This window comes from Cuculus canorus, chromosome 7 (assembly GCF_017976375.1).
Source record: "Cuculus canorus isolate bCucCan1 chromosome 7, bCucCan1.pri, whole genome shotgun sequence".
NCBI lineage: Eukaryota > Metazoa > Chordata > Aves > Cuculiformes > Cuculidae > Cuculus > Cuculus canorus.
This window is the reverse complement of record NC_071407.1, coordinates 16,591,252-16,607,096: the sequence shown is the minus strand read 5'-3', so window position 1 is coordinate 16,607,096 and position 15,845 is coordinate 16,591,252. Positions and strand designations below refer to the sequence as shown.

Genomic DNA, 15,845 nt, shown 5'->3' with positions numbered 1-15,845 from the left:
GAATCCTAAGTGAACTTATGTAATATGAGTTTAAACTAAAGGCAGTCAAACTGAAAATTGAAAAAAAACCAAACCTTTGTGAAATGCTGGAATTTTGTTTTTCTTAAAGCTCCTCTGTACAGTGACTTTGCGCTGCTGTTGAGCTTCAACTGTTCCATCTGCTTCCAATGTTCATTCTTGTCTCATATGAAAATGCATCATCTGTGAGGTCTGGTACTGTTTGCTCTCCATCTGACTATCTTTTCTTCTTTTCATTAGTGTCATTTCGTTCTGTTTGTTCTGCATAAAATAATTTAAAAATACGTGAAGGCAAGGGTTTGGGGCACCTTTTTACATGTTTATGTAGAGATTTAGTTTTTGTTTTATTAATATAGATAATTATGTGGGGGAGTTGTCGCGCTGTGAGAGAAAATTTAATGGCAGCAAAACACTGGCATGTTTGATTTTCATGCTTTGGGTTTTAAAAGTGCCTTATCTCTTTAAGAGCTGTTGTGCTGGGCTCTTCCTATATTTGATGTACTGTTTTCAAACAGTCTATTTAGGTATAACCAAGTTGCTGAAATAGCATTTTATATTTAAATTTAATAATTAAAATTTAATAATGCTCTTTGTACACCTTGAAATGAACCACTCTGAATAGAGAGTTTACTGAATTATTTTTGTCTCGACAGATTTTGAGTTGGCAGTTTAATAGCTAATAAAAGCTTGCTTTTTGTAGTGATAGTATTATGGGGAAAATGTGCAACTAACTTTTGAGGGGTGCCAATCTCTCCTAACAGTTTGATACCTGCCTATAGGAATTTGCTGAGTCAGGTTACTAAGGTGTTACTAGCTTAATAACATATAGTGTATAGTATGAAGGGGAAAAAGGCACTGTGAGAGCTAATAAGGTTTGGAAAAGTAGACCTGATTTAATTGTGAAGAGAGCAGTTTATTTAACTGGAGGGAAAAAAATTAATGTTGTGAAGTGTGACATAGCAAAGGCAGCAGGGTTTGTAAGAGTCTCAGAGTGTGTGAACTGTCACTTTATATATAACCTTGTTAAGTTTTTCAGAACCAGCTGTACAAACAGTTAGTATTGGTGCTGCCTTGGGGGCTGTGCAGCGGGCTAGCTGATAGCTCAAGTCCCTTCTATACCTGTTTAATTAAAAAAAAGGGGAGGGAGATAAGGGAGGGGAACAATAAAACATGTATTTTCTTCTTTCTTCTTTTCAGTTTTTTATATTGGCATCGACACTTTCTGAGATCTTGTTTGGATGTTACCGAAGGCAGTTTGGCTGTTACTGAACATGCTCTTATCAGTGATTGCTGAAGGCTTTTTGTAGCAGAGGAAGTTTTTTTAAAAAATTTTCTTCCTTTCAGTCCAACTATTTAGGTCCTTTTTGTTTGTTTGGTTTTTCTTCCCACCGCTTTTCCTGCCTCATAACCTCAACAATGTGCTTTCCTTTCATCTATGTGATCTTCCCTATTGTGTGTGAGTGCCATCTGTTTCTGTGGAATTTTAAGAACAAGGTTAGCAAGGCTATTCCACAAGCATTATGTACGATGCTAGAAGAGATGAGATGGAAATCCAGAATTAGGTTTGGTAGATTGGAAGTAGTATGAAGGAAGTTCCTATCAGCCTGTTAGAAATGTGAGTTTTTATCTTTAATCTATATTTTTAAAACAAAACAAAGAGATGCTTGGCTGCTCAATACGACTAAGGAAGGAAGGCCTAAGGAGTTTAAACAACAGTTTTGAGTACCGTGCAGTTCACATGTTCGATCAAGTGTTTGAAGTTCGGTGTGTGGGCCTTAACTGCATCAGCTTGTATGTAGGTCGTATTTTTCCAATGGCGGGATTTGGTTGTGTATGTATGTCAGCATATGTTATCAGGGAGATTGTTGTAATGCTCACATTGCTAGCACTGGAAAAAAGTGAGCCAGAAGGGACTGTTCAGGCCAAATTATCTCAGCACCCATCTGCACATCCAGCCCATCTATCAGGGGAAATTTAGAAACACCTCTTGAGCCACTCTTAAATGAGCAATAATTTATCCCAGCCCCAACCCCCAAATCATTTGGATGACATGTTTTCTTTTATATATCCTTTTAAGAAGACTGGAGGATGGAAGTTATACTCTTTGTGAACAGCTTTTCTAGCCATAGAAAAAGGGAAAGAAAGAGCATTATTTTTTTAAACAAGCTGTTCTATTGCATTGCTCATCGTGAAGAATATCCCCTCAAATCTCAAATGCTGAAACATGCTGAAGTAAAAATAATTGCAAATGCTATCCCTCAAAAATGGGGCAAGTGTTCTGCAAATAACAGATTAATGTGTAGAAAACTTTCTTTGGAAGCAAAGAGATTTCTGTGCACATAAAGCTCATTACAAATGTACTATGGCAAGGAACCCAGAAGTTAGTATAGTGAACCAATTTAAATTTGTTTTTCTCACAATGTAATTGTTATTTTTCCCCATGCTTTGATCCACATGACACGCTGAGTTTTGTCATGTCACGTTGAGTTATCACCTCACTTCTTGTCTGGATAAAATCCAGAAATTGTTCTTCAAGAAATGGTGTTTTATATGCAGTAAAGTCATGCTAGTTCAAGCATTGGTGTTGTCATTGTATGCAAACAGTTCTTGTCAACTCAGTAGCTATTTTAATTAGTAAATATGCTGAATTTAATCTAAACTACATTTATGTGCATATATTTTTTTATGCTGATTGCTACTAGTTAAGTTACTCAAACTGCTTCTGCTTCAGCTACTGTTTTTCATACACTTCCAACTGTATAAAAATCCACTTTTAAAATAAAATATTCCTTACCTAGCTCTTACTCAGTGATATTTTTTTTCCACATTTTGACAGTTTGTTAGATATCCTTGACTGTTCAGACTGAGTAGCATGGACTGACGGAGTGATCAGAGGAAACTTTCACTTTTAGCTTTGATATGGAAAGACTGTAGATCTAGTTCTTCTCAGTTAATGTTTCATGGATTTACAAATTTAAACTGTTTCATCCGTATACAATGTGCAGATCCACTCCTGTACTATAATAAACAAATAAAAAAAAAATCGGAAAAATAACGTGACAGATCAGATGTCAGCAATTTGTAAGTCACAATCATATTTGGCATATTAGATCTCATGGCTTAGACATTTTAGTTCATCTAAAATAAAAAAAATTAAGGGTAAGGTAAAGATTATTTTCATCTTCCAACAAAAGTTAGCTACATTATAATAGATGTGTTTTCAGTTTCTTAATTTTACAGAATTTCTTAATTTTCCAGTTAGGAGCATTGTGCAGTGTGCAAGCTTTAGCACCAATTAGTCCTTTCCATACTTCTGCTGAAATCTGTGCAGAGGGTCTTTCTCAGCTTGTCAGTTTTGTGTTGCTATTAGAATCTGAGTTAAAAGACAAGTCAACAAATTACTTTGACAATATTATCTCCTATATGAACATAATGGAAGTATATCAGCTTGTCTACAGACTTAAGTTATCAGGTTTTTAATAAGGTTTGATGCACTTGAAAATCTTTTTCGAAAGTTCTCTCTCACAAGTTATTAATTAAACTGTAATGAAGCTGCTGAAAGCTCTTGATCTTCTTCATGTAGGTGAATGACATTCAAGTTTCTGTACAGAATATTTTCTTGGAAGTAGTGATAGCAACATGTTGAATAAATATCAGCATGCAATTGATTTACTTCGTAAAAAATATATTTTAAGAAGGTCATTGTGTTTCAGTCATCCTCGTTAATTGTTCTAGCAACTTTCTCCCTTGTGTAGCTATCTTTCTTCCGTGGGGAACTTTCTCCCACAGTTTGACTCATAAAAATTGAACTCTTAACTAGAGATTAAGCTGTTAAAGTGGATATTAATTGTTTCACATGACTAATGTGTTTTCTCCAGGAGATGAAGTAGGGTGGGTTTTGTTTTCGCAAGCGTTTCTTAACTTCAAAGGCTGGTTCACAGGGATATTGAACTATAAGTTATAATTATGTCATCTTGTACTGATGTAATGTGTCAGCATTTAATTGAATCATGTCAGATGATTCTATGTTTCTAGATTGAGCTTTTGTGTAATCATTGCTGGTACCAATTTTTCCCCAAGTGCCAACAATTTTTATTTTCTGTTGTCTTATAACTCAAGTGTATCGTGAACAGTACATATTAAAAGCCAGCCCTGTTACAGGTGTGATTTGAGACCAGAACAGTGAACTAGTGCAAGCCCTAAAGCATGCATATTTTCTTTTAGGAAAATGTTCTCATGGCCTTTCTGTGGAATAATCCCATTCCATAGGAATAAATTAAACCAGTGACAGCACGTAGTTCGGAGTTTTTCAATTTTTTGACTTTGCAGCCTTGGGTAAAGCTAATGAGGCTGATAACGAACATCAGTTTCACTGCTCTATTTCAATTTTCTCTATCCCCTTTGGAAGCTTAATATTTTTTTTCAGTTAGCTATGCTTTTTCTTATTTGGTGCTATCAAAATAGCTAACTACTAGGATATAATTTTCTCTGGATATTATATTTGTTCTTTCACAGAATCACAGAATGGCAGGAGGTTGGAGGGATCTCTGAGCATCGTGTAGTCCAACCCCCCTACTAAAAGCAGATCCTCCCTAGAGCAGGTTGCACAGGAATGTGTCCAGGCAGGTTTTGAATATCTTCAGAGAAGAAGACTGCACAACCTCCTTGGGCAGCTCATTCCGGTTCTCTGTCACCCTCAAGTTTTTCCTCATGTTCAGATGGAACTTCCTGTTCTCCAGTTTGTGCCTGTTTCCCCTTGTCCTGTTGCTTGGCAGTGCTGGGAAGTGTCTGGCCCATCCTTTTGATATATTCAGGTATTGATAAGATCCCCCTCTGTCTTCTCTTGCCCAGGCTAAACAGTCCCATGTCCCTCAGTCTTTCCTCATAAAAGAGATGTTCCAGTCCTTTAATCATCTTTGTGGCCCTCTGCTGGACTCTCTCTGTTGAAGACTGAGTACCTTGTCTGGATGGTTGGTTGGTCTTACCCACCAGCACACTGCAGATGAGCTCTCATAGGTCTTCTAGCTGAGCTATATAGTTCATGTCTACATTTTAACATACACTAAAAATAAGTTTATAAGAATATGGGTTAGTCCAAGTCCTTTCTTCTCTCTAGGTTGTCGCTTGGTTTTCTCTCTTTCAAATAAATTGTAGAACACCTGCCTTCCTAATAATATTTCTTAGAAATAGTTTGTGCAATTCTGCTATTTATTTACGTGGTTTGCTTTTATCACACAAATTACACAATGTCTCTGTTTGTGTTGGAGCCTTCCAACATAAACAACAGGGAAAACCCAAGCTTATTCCCAGCCTAAGTAGAGAGCTGAAGAATGAAGGTGGTTTAATTGTTTAGCGATGTTCTGTTGCTTGATTGTGTTGTTAGTTTTCAGGATGTATATTGGCTGACCAAGAGTAGCTTTAAACTGCAGAGTAACTGAGGTCATCTGCGTAACTCTTCTTCTCTTGCCAATGTTGTAACACTGTGGACGTAGTGTCCTCTGCCTTTCCAGGACCAGAAGCAAGTATTGTTAGGTCACTTCTTCTGAATCCTTGAGGGCTATCTTGTGTGGATGTGTGCTTCTGTGTGTCATGCAGCTCTGCTCATCTCATAAACCATGTTATTTCAAGAGTTTTGTTGGCTCTTCATTAAATTTTATGAATGTGCTCTTATGCCGCAGTAGACACCTTCTCCTTTGACCGTCAGGCAGATGTTTGCAAAATGCAAGCCTTTCAAGTTATTTTTCTTCAGTTTCCTGTAGCTTTCTTTGAGATTCAGTTAAAATTTGAGCATTTCAGTTGAGTTTTTTTTAATTTATTGTGACAATGGGTAATCTTACCTGCAGGGTTTTTAGAATTCCAGTTGCATTAGCGCTATATTTACTTAATTGTATTGTAAGATTTGGGGGTTGGCAAGTTTGTTTTGCTGGTTTGTTAAAAGCTTAGAGTTCTGTTCTTCAACATACATAATGTTTGTAAAAATGCACTCTACTTCTGGGATGAGGTGAGTTAAAAATTCAAGGAGAGTTATCAGGAGGTAAAAAAGAATGTATTGTTCCTTTGTATTTGAGTACATACAATTTGGGACATAGTGGTTATGTAACTTTCTACCTGTCAGTTAAAGAAAGTTGCAGGGGGATCCAGAAATGCTAACACGGTAGTTATTCTGGGAGTTGTGCAACTATTGGTGCCTGTTGCAACAATTCAACATTTTACATGAGAAAAAGCGCTCATCACTTCCTACAGCAGCTGTGTTTTCCTTAATACTGCAATCTTCTATGAGGTACCTAGAAAAGAATCACTTTGATGTTCATGTTGTTCAAAATGATGTTCATATTCGGCACCAAAACCAGTATATAGGAGTGGCTTCCTTTGTGATGGTACAATTTTGAGATCTCTTGGTCTCCTCTTTTCTTTTGTCTTCTGCTGGAATTGCTCAAGAGAGAAGCCAACTTCAGATATGTAACACTGTGCGTTGTTTGTAACACTGCAATAATTTTCTTATTGGATCCTAAATGTCTTCATTCAAGAACGATTTCTAAATCATTTATTTTCCGAAACAGTCGAACTGGAGTCATTATGAAATTTATCTGAATTCCTTCTATTAAATCTATCATGCTCTGAACTTTGACTTATGAACAAGATGGGTATTTCTTAGTAACTTTGACACATTGCTTATTTTGCATCCTGTGTAAACAATGTAATCAAGCGTGTGTTGACATTCGTAAGTTGCTGTGCTGAATAACTGTTGGCTTTTTAGAAAAAGTAACCTTTTAATGTAACTACTGGATAAAATTGAGTTTATTTTCAAATTGTGCACGTGTATATACATTTATCCATATATATATATAAAGATGTCAACAATGGTAAAATTTCACCTTCTTTGAGTGTTTAAATGTGATGCAATGTTTTGAAATCCGCAAAAGCTGACTAGGCTTCTTGTTTAAGTGGATTGCACTATTTTCCCCCTAGACTTTACAGGAATTTGTAAATAAGGCTTCAGTAAAACTTTTTTATGGATATAAAGATTATGTGTGTGAGTGCATATATAAGACAAAATTAATATTATGCAGTGCCGTATAACATAGATGTGCTATAATACCTAATGGTGATAGGTTATTCTAAAATGTACAGAAATCTGTGGAAGATTTCTGCCATCATGTATTCTTATCTTGTTCAAGCCTAAATGTTTGTGAAGTGTATAAAGCTTTATTTTCCCTAGAAGAGTTTCAGAAGTCTTTTTCATCTCATACGGAAGTAATGCTTCTTTATTTATTTATTTTTTAGATTGGTAGCTTTCTGTTTGAGAGACTTCTTACAAATAAATTACTCTTAAAATGTGTTGATAGCTGTACCTTGATATATGCTTTTTTTTTTGTGCATGGGCATTCGGCAAGACAAGGAGTTGCTACGTGAGGTCTGACAGTGATTCTTTGCCACCATAAGAAGTAATGAAATACACCTCTAGCAGTAGTAGAAAGGGGGAGGATTAATTTTATTCTTGCTGTAAAGCCTACTCTAGTATTAATTCTTGCTGTTGTTTGCTGTGCAAGGAGCTGAGTCTGTTTCAGGGCTTACCAGCTACCCCACTGTGGCTCAGGAGTTGTTTACACAAATAACTTCTACTGTCTTTATGTTAAATATAAATGGTGAAGTAGTTCCTCATCATAGCCCTTGAAATTTTTCAGGCCCCTTAATGAAGTATTCACATAATTGCTCTTTTTTGGCCTCACTGATAGCGGGAGAAAAAGGTGAAGGTGTGTGGTGTCTGAGAACGTTTCCTGAGGGCCTGAGGAAGAAGTTCCTTGGGTAGAAGAGAGTTTGCTGGTGCCTGTGCTGAAGGAGGTTCAGCCTTGCTCCGCGTAGCCCCAGCGGCCACTCAGAGCTGATGGTCATGGGACCAGTCAGCACATGAGTAGTTCTCAACTAGCCACAACTGATCTGTGATGTAACTGCTGGCCAAAGAAAAGTAGGTAGGGAAAGGTGAAGGGGTATGGTGGGACATCTCAGGATGTGCCTTTGAAGATGAAAACAGAAGTATAGGAACAACTGAAGGTTTTATGCTAGAGAACACTTGGAATATGGAAGGAGGTAGTAGGAACTACATGAAGTGGCCTAAGGGGGATTGTAAGGAGAGATAAAGGAATCACACCTAAAACCTGGCCATGTAGGGCAGTACCAGAAGGCATTGTGTTAGTTTTGGAAATAAGAGATGCAGTTAGGAAGGAGGAGGAACACAAATAGTGTTGCAGTGAAGAGAGAAAGAAGCAGAACAAGGCTCTTTTTCCTACTGCTTAGGCTCATTTTCTGTTGAAAAACTCTAACTGATCCTTAGCCTTCTGCATTTGACTACCTTGGAGGACCACAGGTATCTTTTGTGACAGATCGAAGTCCCTGTGTAGACAGTGTGAAGACCCTGTGAAGACGGTGTTTTCCAGATTATTTTCTGATAGCCTAAAATCTCAGAATAAAAAAAATGCTACTTTTTGCCTTTCCCATTATATCACAAAATATGCTTCTGCACTTGTACAACATTGTGGATTTTGCCACTGATGCATATCTCATTGAAATGCTGTATTAATTCTGGTGGTTACAAAGACATTTTGTCAGTCTGTTTTTATCCATATGAACATATCAGTTATTCAGTTCATATTGCTTTGGTAGGATTTTAGTATTTACAGATGGTTAATTATTTAAATTGAAGCATAACTGGAAAATATGTTTTCCACAACTAATTAATAAAATGTAAAATTAATACTTTTAATTAGGATTACTGTTGATTATGTTTATTGCCTCTTAAAACCATAATCCTAAATATTATTTTATGGTACTGTAAGTCTTATATGCCTGATTTTTTAAATACCTTTGCTATGTTTTTGGGTTTTTTTTCTTTTTTTTCCTCCCTGGCCGTTTCATCTTCAAACTTTTTCTCTTGTCTTGGGTTGTTTGAATTTCATCTTGCACTTTTTGAATGTCTTTTCCTTCTTTATGGTGGGAGGGGAAAAAGAGAAGAGGTAGAAGCTAAATTTTCTTTGCTTTTGGAGCTAAATCTAATGACTCCTGTACCGACAATTTTCTTCTGTGTTTACATGCAGCCAGGAGCTATGGGCGGAGAAGAGGTAAAAGTATTTACTACATGTTTTGTTTGCTGAATAGTGGGAGAAATAAATATTTTAGTTCTCTCGTGATGATGTTACCAATTTTAATATTATTTGGTTGATCAATTGCTTCATATAACTCAGTCTCATATTCTTCTTTTGCAGAACATCTCCTTTTTAATAGCAGCTAAAGTAATTATGAGCTGATAGCTTCAAGTGTGTTGCTATTACTAGTGAGATGGAGGATGACTCAATGTGAAGGCTCTTTCATAACACGTATTAATGACTTCAAATGTGTAGTATTCCAAAAAAATGGCTGTTTTTAGGTGGCTTTTTTTTTTGTTCAGATGTGCAGTGTTTTAGTGCATTGAACATTTCAAAAATACTTTTTTCTTAGCTGAAGTGCCTTTCACTGAATTTATTATACTTGAGGATTGTGTTGGATTGCTTTAGGTAGAACATTGTGAATACCAGTACTAGTAATTGTCTTCAATAATAATAAAAAAGCTAAAACATTTGAGCACATTTTAACTTTATTTCATCATAGGCAACCCTTAAATAAAAGCAGACCAAAACGATTTTACAAATGTTCACTGATGCATATAAGTTTATTCGGTTTATTCTGAGAGATTAGTGAACATGGATGATAGTTAAGCTTGCTGACTAACAGGAAATCTACTAATGTAGCTTACATTTGTGTATTGTGCTGTAACTTACGTAGGCTGGTTTTTATTGAGAAAATATTAGTGAAGATTGCATCTTTTAACAGTTAGAGTTGGACAGTGCTATCTGCTTGGAGGACTTTGGCATTAAGCTTCATTTTATCTTCTTTTTCATGTATGTTCTGTGACAGCTATGCATGTGACATTGCTTGCTTCTCAACATGTAGAGTTTGCATCACGTTTGTGAAGAAGCTTGGAGACAAACCTAACCAAACAAGCAAAGCTGATAGTGTATAAGTAACTTGTAGTTTGCCCGTATATGTGGATTGGGGTACTAGGCTGTACTGACTGTACTAACACAGTTTATAATACAGAATTTAAGCTGATTTTGTTCAAAGCCAATTAGTTTTAGTGTCTGTTTGATAGCTAAATAAAAAGAAAATATTTAAGTTTTCCCCACGAAATTACATTCTTTTTATTCTTCACTACTTCCAGAGAACAGGCTGTTGATGAACAGAGAATGGATGGTGAAAGCATCCTAATACTTATACTTTTTCAGTGCTCTCACGGTACTAAAACAAACAGAAAATTATGCAAACTATGTAATATCATATATTCTCTGTGCATATGAAGACTGTTTAATTTCATTTTAAGACTGGCAAGTGTTTTCATATTGGTCAAGTGGCACTGAAGTAGGGAGTGAGGCGGGAATCAATTGGAAACTATTAACTTCTTGCAACTCATTTTACTTGAAGAAGGGAAATATAGCAATGTGGCTGTGGTGAATACAGTGCAGGCTGTTTGGTACAAATTGTAGTGGTGACAAAATAGGGCAAGCAAGTTCTGAATGTGCTGGACTTTCAGAATTTTTTTTTACTCTACTAAAAAAAACACGTTTCCCTAGATAATAGTTTTCCTATGTGAAATTCAGGCTTTTCTGTAGTAACAAGTCGATTTATATGTGTGTGTGCGCATGTGTGTCTTGTCATTAATGTTAGGGGTTTTGTGATGTGCCTTATTCATACAATATTCAAGTCTGTGGTATTCATGCTTTTTCATTACTTTGAATTTTCTAATGTTGCTTTGAGCTTTCTTAACCTTAAGAAACATAAAATTTTGCAGTAGTCTGTTAATGCATCAATGTGTTGTTTATCAAATGTTCTCATATATCCCTCTCTGTTATTGTTTTTACCATTTGCATTGTGGTAATGTGTAGTGTACCCAGCAGCGAATCTGTACAGGGACTCATTTCGTGTTTATTATACTTGGATATTTTAGTGTTTGATTCTGTCACTGTGACTAAGCATCTTCAGTGACAAGAGGTTTTGTCAGAAATTCCTTGGGGCTTGCCACAACCTATCAGTTCTCTACTTGATCCTCTGTTTAATTTGAGGCAAGCATTTCTTTGTAGGTATCATGCTTACAGCTGTTGAGTCATGGTCTTTTAGGGACCTTGTTTTTAACTTTTACAGCCAGTTTTTCAAGTGCAGATGTAAGCACAGCTCTGGGGAATTAGCCCCAAATCTGTTCTGCTACACTACCAACTCAGAGATGCCAGGGGAGGGGTGTGGGCGTGTAAAAATAGGGCATTTAGTGATGCTTTCCCATAATACTCTCTGTGAGATTTGTCTCTGGGGGTTTCTTGAGGTGATGTCTCAATATTTATTGCTTCAGAATGATTTTTTTTTTTTCCTGTTTTTGCTCATTGTGTTTTCTGAACCTACAGAAACATTTCAGCGTACTAAAAAGCCTGTGGTAAGGGGTGACTTGCTTTCAACTCTGCTATGTGCTGATTGTGTTCCGTGCACTTCAGCTTCCCCTTACTGGAAGAGACAGTGAACCATCATTCCCTATTCCCTTGTCTATATGCTTTCCATTGTTTTAAATGTATACTTCATATATTTAACTCTAAACTACAAAGTTTTAGGTCATCTTCTGCATTTACTTAAGATGAGTGCAGTACTTACGGACTATCAAGCACCTGGAGCAACAAGTTCTGTCTTGCTTTTTAAGCTGCTGTGCATTTTTATTATTTCCTTCAGAAGTCAGCACTTATTCAGCCTCTTCTTTAGACCTGTATTTTAGTTGAACACCTTGTTCTAGTATATATTAGTTTGATATGTCAACTTCTACTGATAGCTTATGTTTGGTTTTTGTTTTCACGGGGTGGGAATTAAGAGATTATTTAGCTTCTTTGTAATGTCAGTCTCTTAAGAATATTATGAAATTTCCCACTTTTCAAAGGGTTTTCTGATTTGATATTTTTATGCAATTTTAGCCTTTGTAATTATTGTTTCTTTCATGTGTTCTCTTATGCTGAAATACATATGTTTATATATGTGCTGTTTGTCCTTTAATGGAATATTCATCAGTAGTCTTTCCTGTTCTATGCTCTAAATCCACCACTCCTGACAGCCAGTTATACTAGACTTTGAAGAGTAGCATCCTTCTCCGATTATGGCATTTACCCTGTTTTTTATATTGGTGCCTAAAAACACAGTAGGATTTTCACTTCAGTAGATTTTTGTATCTGTGTCCTCTGTCGTCGTACATTCAGTAGATTCTTTCTAATCAAGACTTCTCTAGTGCCTGTTTTTATAAAATCAGGCCTGTGTTGTGCGTCAGTCAGAACATCTTCCCTGTTTTTTGTTTGTCATCTTGTTTTCCATATGCAGGATTGCTGCTTCTTTTTGTCATCTGTCTTTTTTACCACTACTGTCTTTTACTATTACTGATATTTGCAGTGTATACATTTTTTTGACTAGTGTCTTTCTGCATGTCTTGATTTTTCTCCTCACCCTTGTTTTTATTTCCTGTACTTCACTGTGCCGTTAACACCAGTAGGTACTAATTCTTCCTTAGGTCTTGCTGGAAGTCAGGTTCATGTGATCCATTACTCTTTCAATTTAATTATGTGACCCACTGTTTATACTTGTAATTAACCCTCTATAAACTGTTCAAATCAATTAATTATAATTCTGTCCCTGGGAGCAATCTTCCATGATACTTGGGAACAATTAGCTTTTCCCATTTATACATCTCTCTACATTGCAGGGTTTATTTTTCAACTCAGGTACAGGGAATTATTAAATTCTAAATTGGCGTGTTCTACACTGTTGCTTACATACAAACTTTGAATATTTTTTTATCTTCTTGGTTGAGAAATCTGTCTTTAAGATAATGTGTATATTTTTGGTGGTAATGGCAGCAAGTTAATTGCATCAGATGGTCACAAATTCTTTACCTTTCATTGACAAACTGAGCAGCGGCCATTTATGTTGCTCGTTATTAATCCTTTACTGAAAGAGCGCTTTAAGTCTGAGTAACAGCTTGACAGGCTATCCTAGCTAACAACTTTTTTTCTTCAAATGCAAGTTTTTTCTGGTTTATTTAATAAGATTTTAAAGATTTTTTTTTTTTCTTGTCAGCTGAGCTTCTTGCTTTGCCTACATGTTTAAAATCCACAAAGCTTTTCTATGTTTATTTTGCTGTTGCCCCCTGTATTCAGACTGGGGCTCAATTCACTAGAGGAGGAAGTGATGCAGCTCTTTTGGTTAGGACCATGTAAAGCACTCTGAAGAAGTCTGTCCTGCAGTGCAGTGGCTTAAGGGCTCTGCTGTTTAAGATCATTCCTTCAAGATCCGTTATGGAAGATTTAAATCTCTAAGAATCTGTTTGACATGTAAATCTTACAAAGGTTCTTTCTGTAGCTATGACACACAATTTCATCAGGTAACTTGTATTTCATTGCTAGCTATTTACAAGTGTTTGTTTTAAAGCTAGAGTAGGTTTATTGTCTTCTAAGGATAATATGTTCTTGGAAAAATAGAAGCAGTACTAATGGACATCATTTGGATAACTTAGCTATAACTTAGCTATAGGCCCTTTAATGCAAATTCTGTTAAGGCAAAACAGTAGAAAGAAAAGATACTTTTTAAAATTGAAATACATAATTTTCCGGGAAATAGTGTTAACTATAGATACTACAAAATCTGTTACAGGTCGGTCTTCACTTTTTCCTTTTGAAGATGGCTTCCTAGATGACAGTCACGGTGATCAGTCTTTATCATCGGGTCTCAGCTCTCCGACACGCTGTCAGAATGGTGAAAGAGTGGAACGCTATTCTAGAAAGGTGTTTGTTGGAGGTCTTCCTCCTGACATTGATGAAGGTACTGTGAATAAGTTACATTGGTGTGATGTGGGAATTGGTTTAAATATAATCACTTTAAAAAGGTCAGATATTCATAAAACCAAATGTATTTTCCCCAGTATGTTGCAGTGCTTGTGGCATCGTTTAAAACAAACATACACCACCACCCCCGTAACATCTGTGAATTCACTTGACATTCTTTTGTACAGTCGATCAGAAGAGACGGAGACAGAAATGACTGAGTAACAAGTCTTCTCATGTGCGATAGCAGTATGTGTTCCTATGTATGTAAAGTGGCAAAGCTGAAAAAGCAGCTGAGTGGGTACTGCCACTCCTCCGTAGTCTTTCCCTGTTCTTTTTAAAAGATGTGATTGTCTTTAAGGAAGGACATTGCTAATACAGTCCTTATCAAAATAAATCGGTGTTTAATTGATCAACTCTTATATCCAGCATACATACAGTGTTTAGTTGACAAATGTAGGGCAATTAATACAGTTAAAAATAATAACCAGCTTAGTAGGTATGGTCAGATTTTTCTCAATCAGTATCTGCTTTACTTGTGTGCCCCCACACACCAACTCCCAAACCAAAACTGTGACAGGGTTTGATGTGTTAGTAATATTATAGCTAGAATCTACCAGCTGCAGTTGGCATACGTAGGGAATTTGAGGATACCTTCTAAAGAGAAGAGAGCTATCTTTGAATCTGATCTACTAAGTTGAAGGCTAAGCCACATGCCATTTTAATAGAGAAAAAGTATGAGTTGCAAATCTATGGTTTACAAACAGCTCCAATGCAATTCCCATGTCACATCATAGTTGCAGGACTGTTGATACAGGGACCCCTGGGTAATTTCAGTCCCCTTGTGTAAGAAGATGCAGGACAACGGGTCACTGATAATGAGAATATATGCCCAGCCTATTCGGCAAGGAAGTCCCATGGAGCTGTTACCCCTTCCATGATAGGTCTACTCCAGTAGCACCATTTTTCTTCAGCTCCTGATTTGTGTGATATGTATTTTGTTGCTCTAGTTGCTTGGAAAATCTGACATGCAACTCTTGGGGTTAGATAAACTGCACACATCTCAAACAGCAATAAAAAATGTAGAAAACATCTGCCTTTGTCTTCAAACTTTTCTCCTGATGTATTGTTGTTCTGATCATTCTAGCATCACATTAAACACATTTTTTAAATAATTCTTTCTTTAAAGTACATGAATTAATATATCAGGGAAAAAAATTAAGAAAAAATTACTTCTTTTTTTCTGAAGCATTTGCATATAAAACAAAGTTGTCCTATATATTGTCTGAGGTGTGTGTTCCACAGTGTTCCTAAATTTAAAAAAAAAAAAAAAGCAAAGAAATAACTTGGTAATTCAATGCAGATTTCCAGAGAGAACAGAGGAAGGTGAAATCCCCACAGTCGCATGACCTGATGCAGCCTGCTTTCTAGGGCATGCTACAGGGGGTGGCTGTGCTGACATAGAGCACCTCCATCAGTCCCATGTGGCTGCATCTGACCCTGCTTTGTGTCTGTAATTAGAAATAGACCGCAGCTGAAGCGTATTCACTTCGGATGGATCATGTTTGCATTTAATCCTGCAGCAAACTTGCATTAACGGAATGTAAAATTACTTTAAGCAGCCATAGAGGTGAAAGAATGTTTAGGTATCTTCTATGCACATTATTACAGTTTTCACTGTTCTTAATAGGTGTAGAATATAGTCTGTTTTGTTTGTTTGGTTTTTTTAAAGTAAGAACTTTCACCTTGCCACTGTCAGTCTTCAGATTCTCTCTAAGGTGCCTCATTTGTCTTTTGTAGATGAGATCACTGCCAGCTTTCGTAGGTTTGGACCTCTTGTGGTGGACTGGCCTCACAAAGCTGAAAGCAAGTCATATTTTCCACCTAAAGGTAATCAGT

At 36.5% G+C, this 15,845-nt stretch overlaps 1 protein-coding gene across 7 annotated transcripts in view; it reads left to right on the top strand.

Annotated features, from left to right (window-relative positions):
- CPEB3 (cytoplasmic polyadenylation element binding protein 3) overlaps positions 1 to 15,845 on the top strand; it is an 85,379-nt gene that overhangs the window by 42,118 nt on the left and 27,416 nt on the right. For 5 of the 7 annotated variants that reach the window (XM_054071257.1, XM_054071254.1, XM_054071259.1 and 2 more), the window contains exons 5-7: positions 9,111 to 9,134; positions 13,777 to 13,944; positions 15,747 to 15,836. In XM_054071257.1, coding sequence (XP_053927232.1) covers positions 9,111 to 9,134; positions 13,777 to 13,944; positions 15,747 to 15,836 — 282 coding nt within the window. The remainder of the gene's footprint in view (positions 1 to 9,110; positions 9,135 to 13,776; positions 13,945 to 15,746; positions 15,837 to 15,845) is intronic. The other 2 variants (XM_009570653.2, XM_054071258.1) reach the window with 1 other exon arrangement.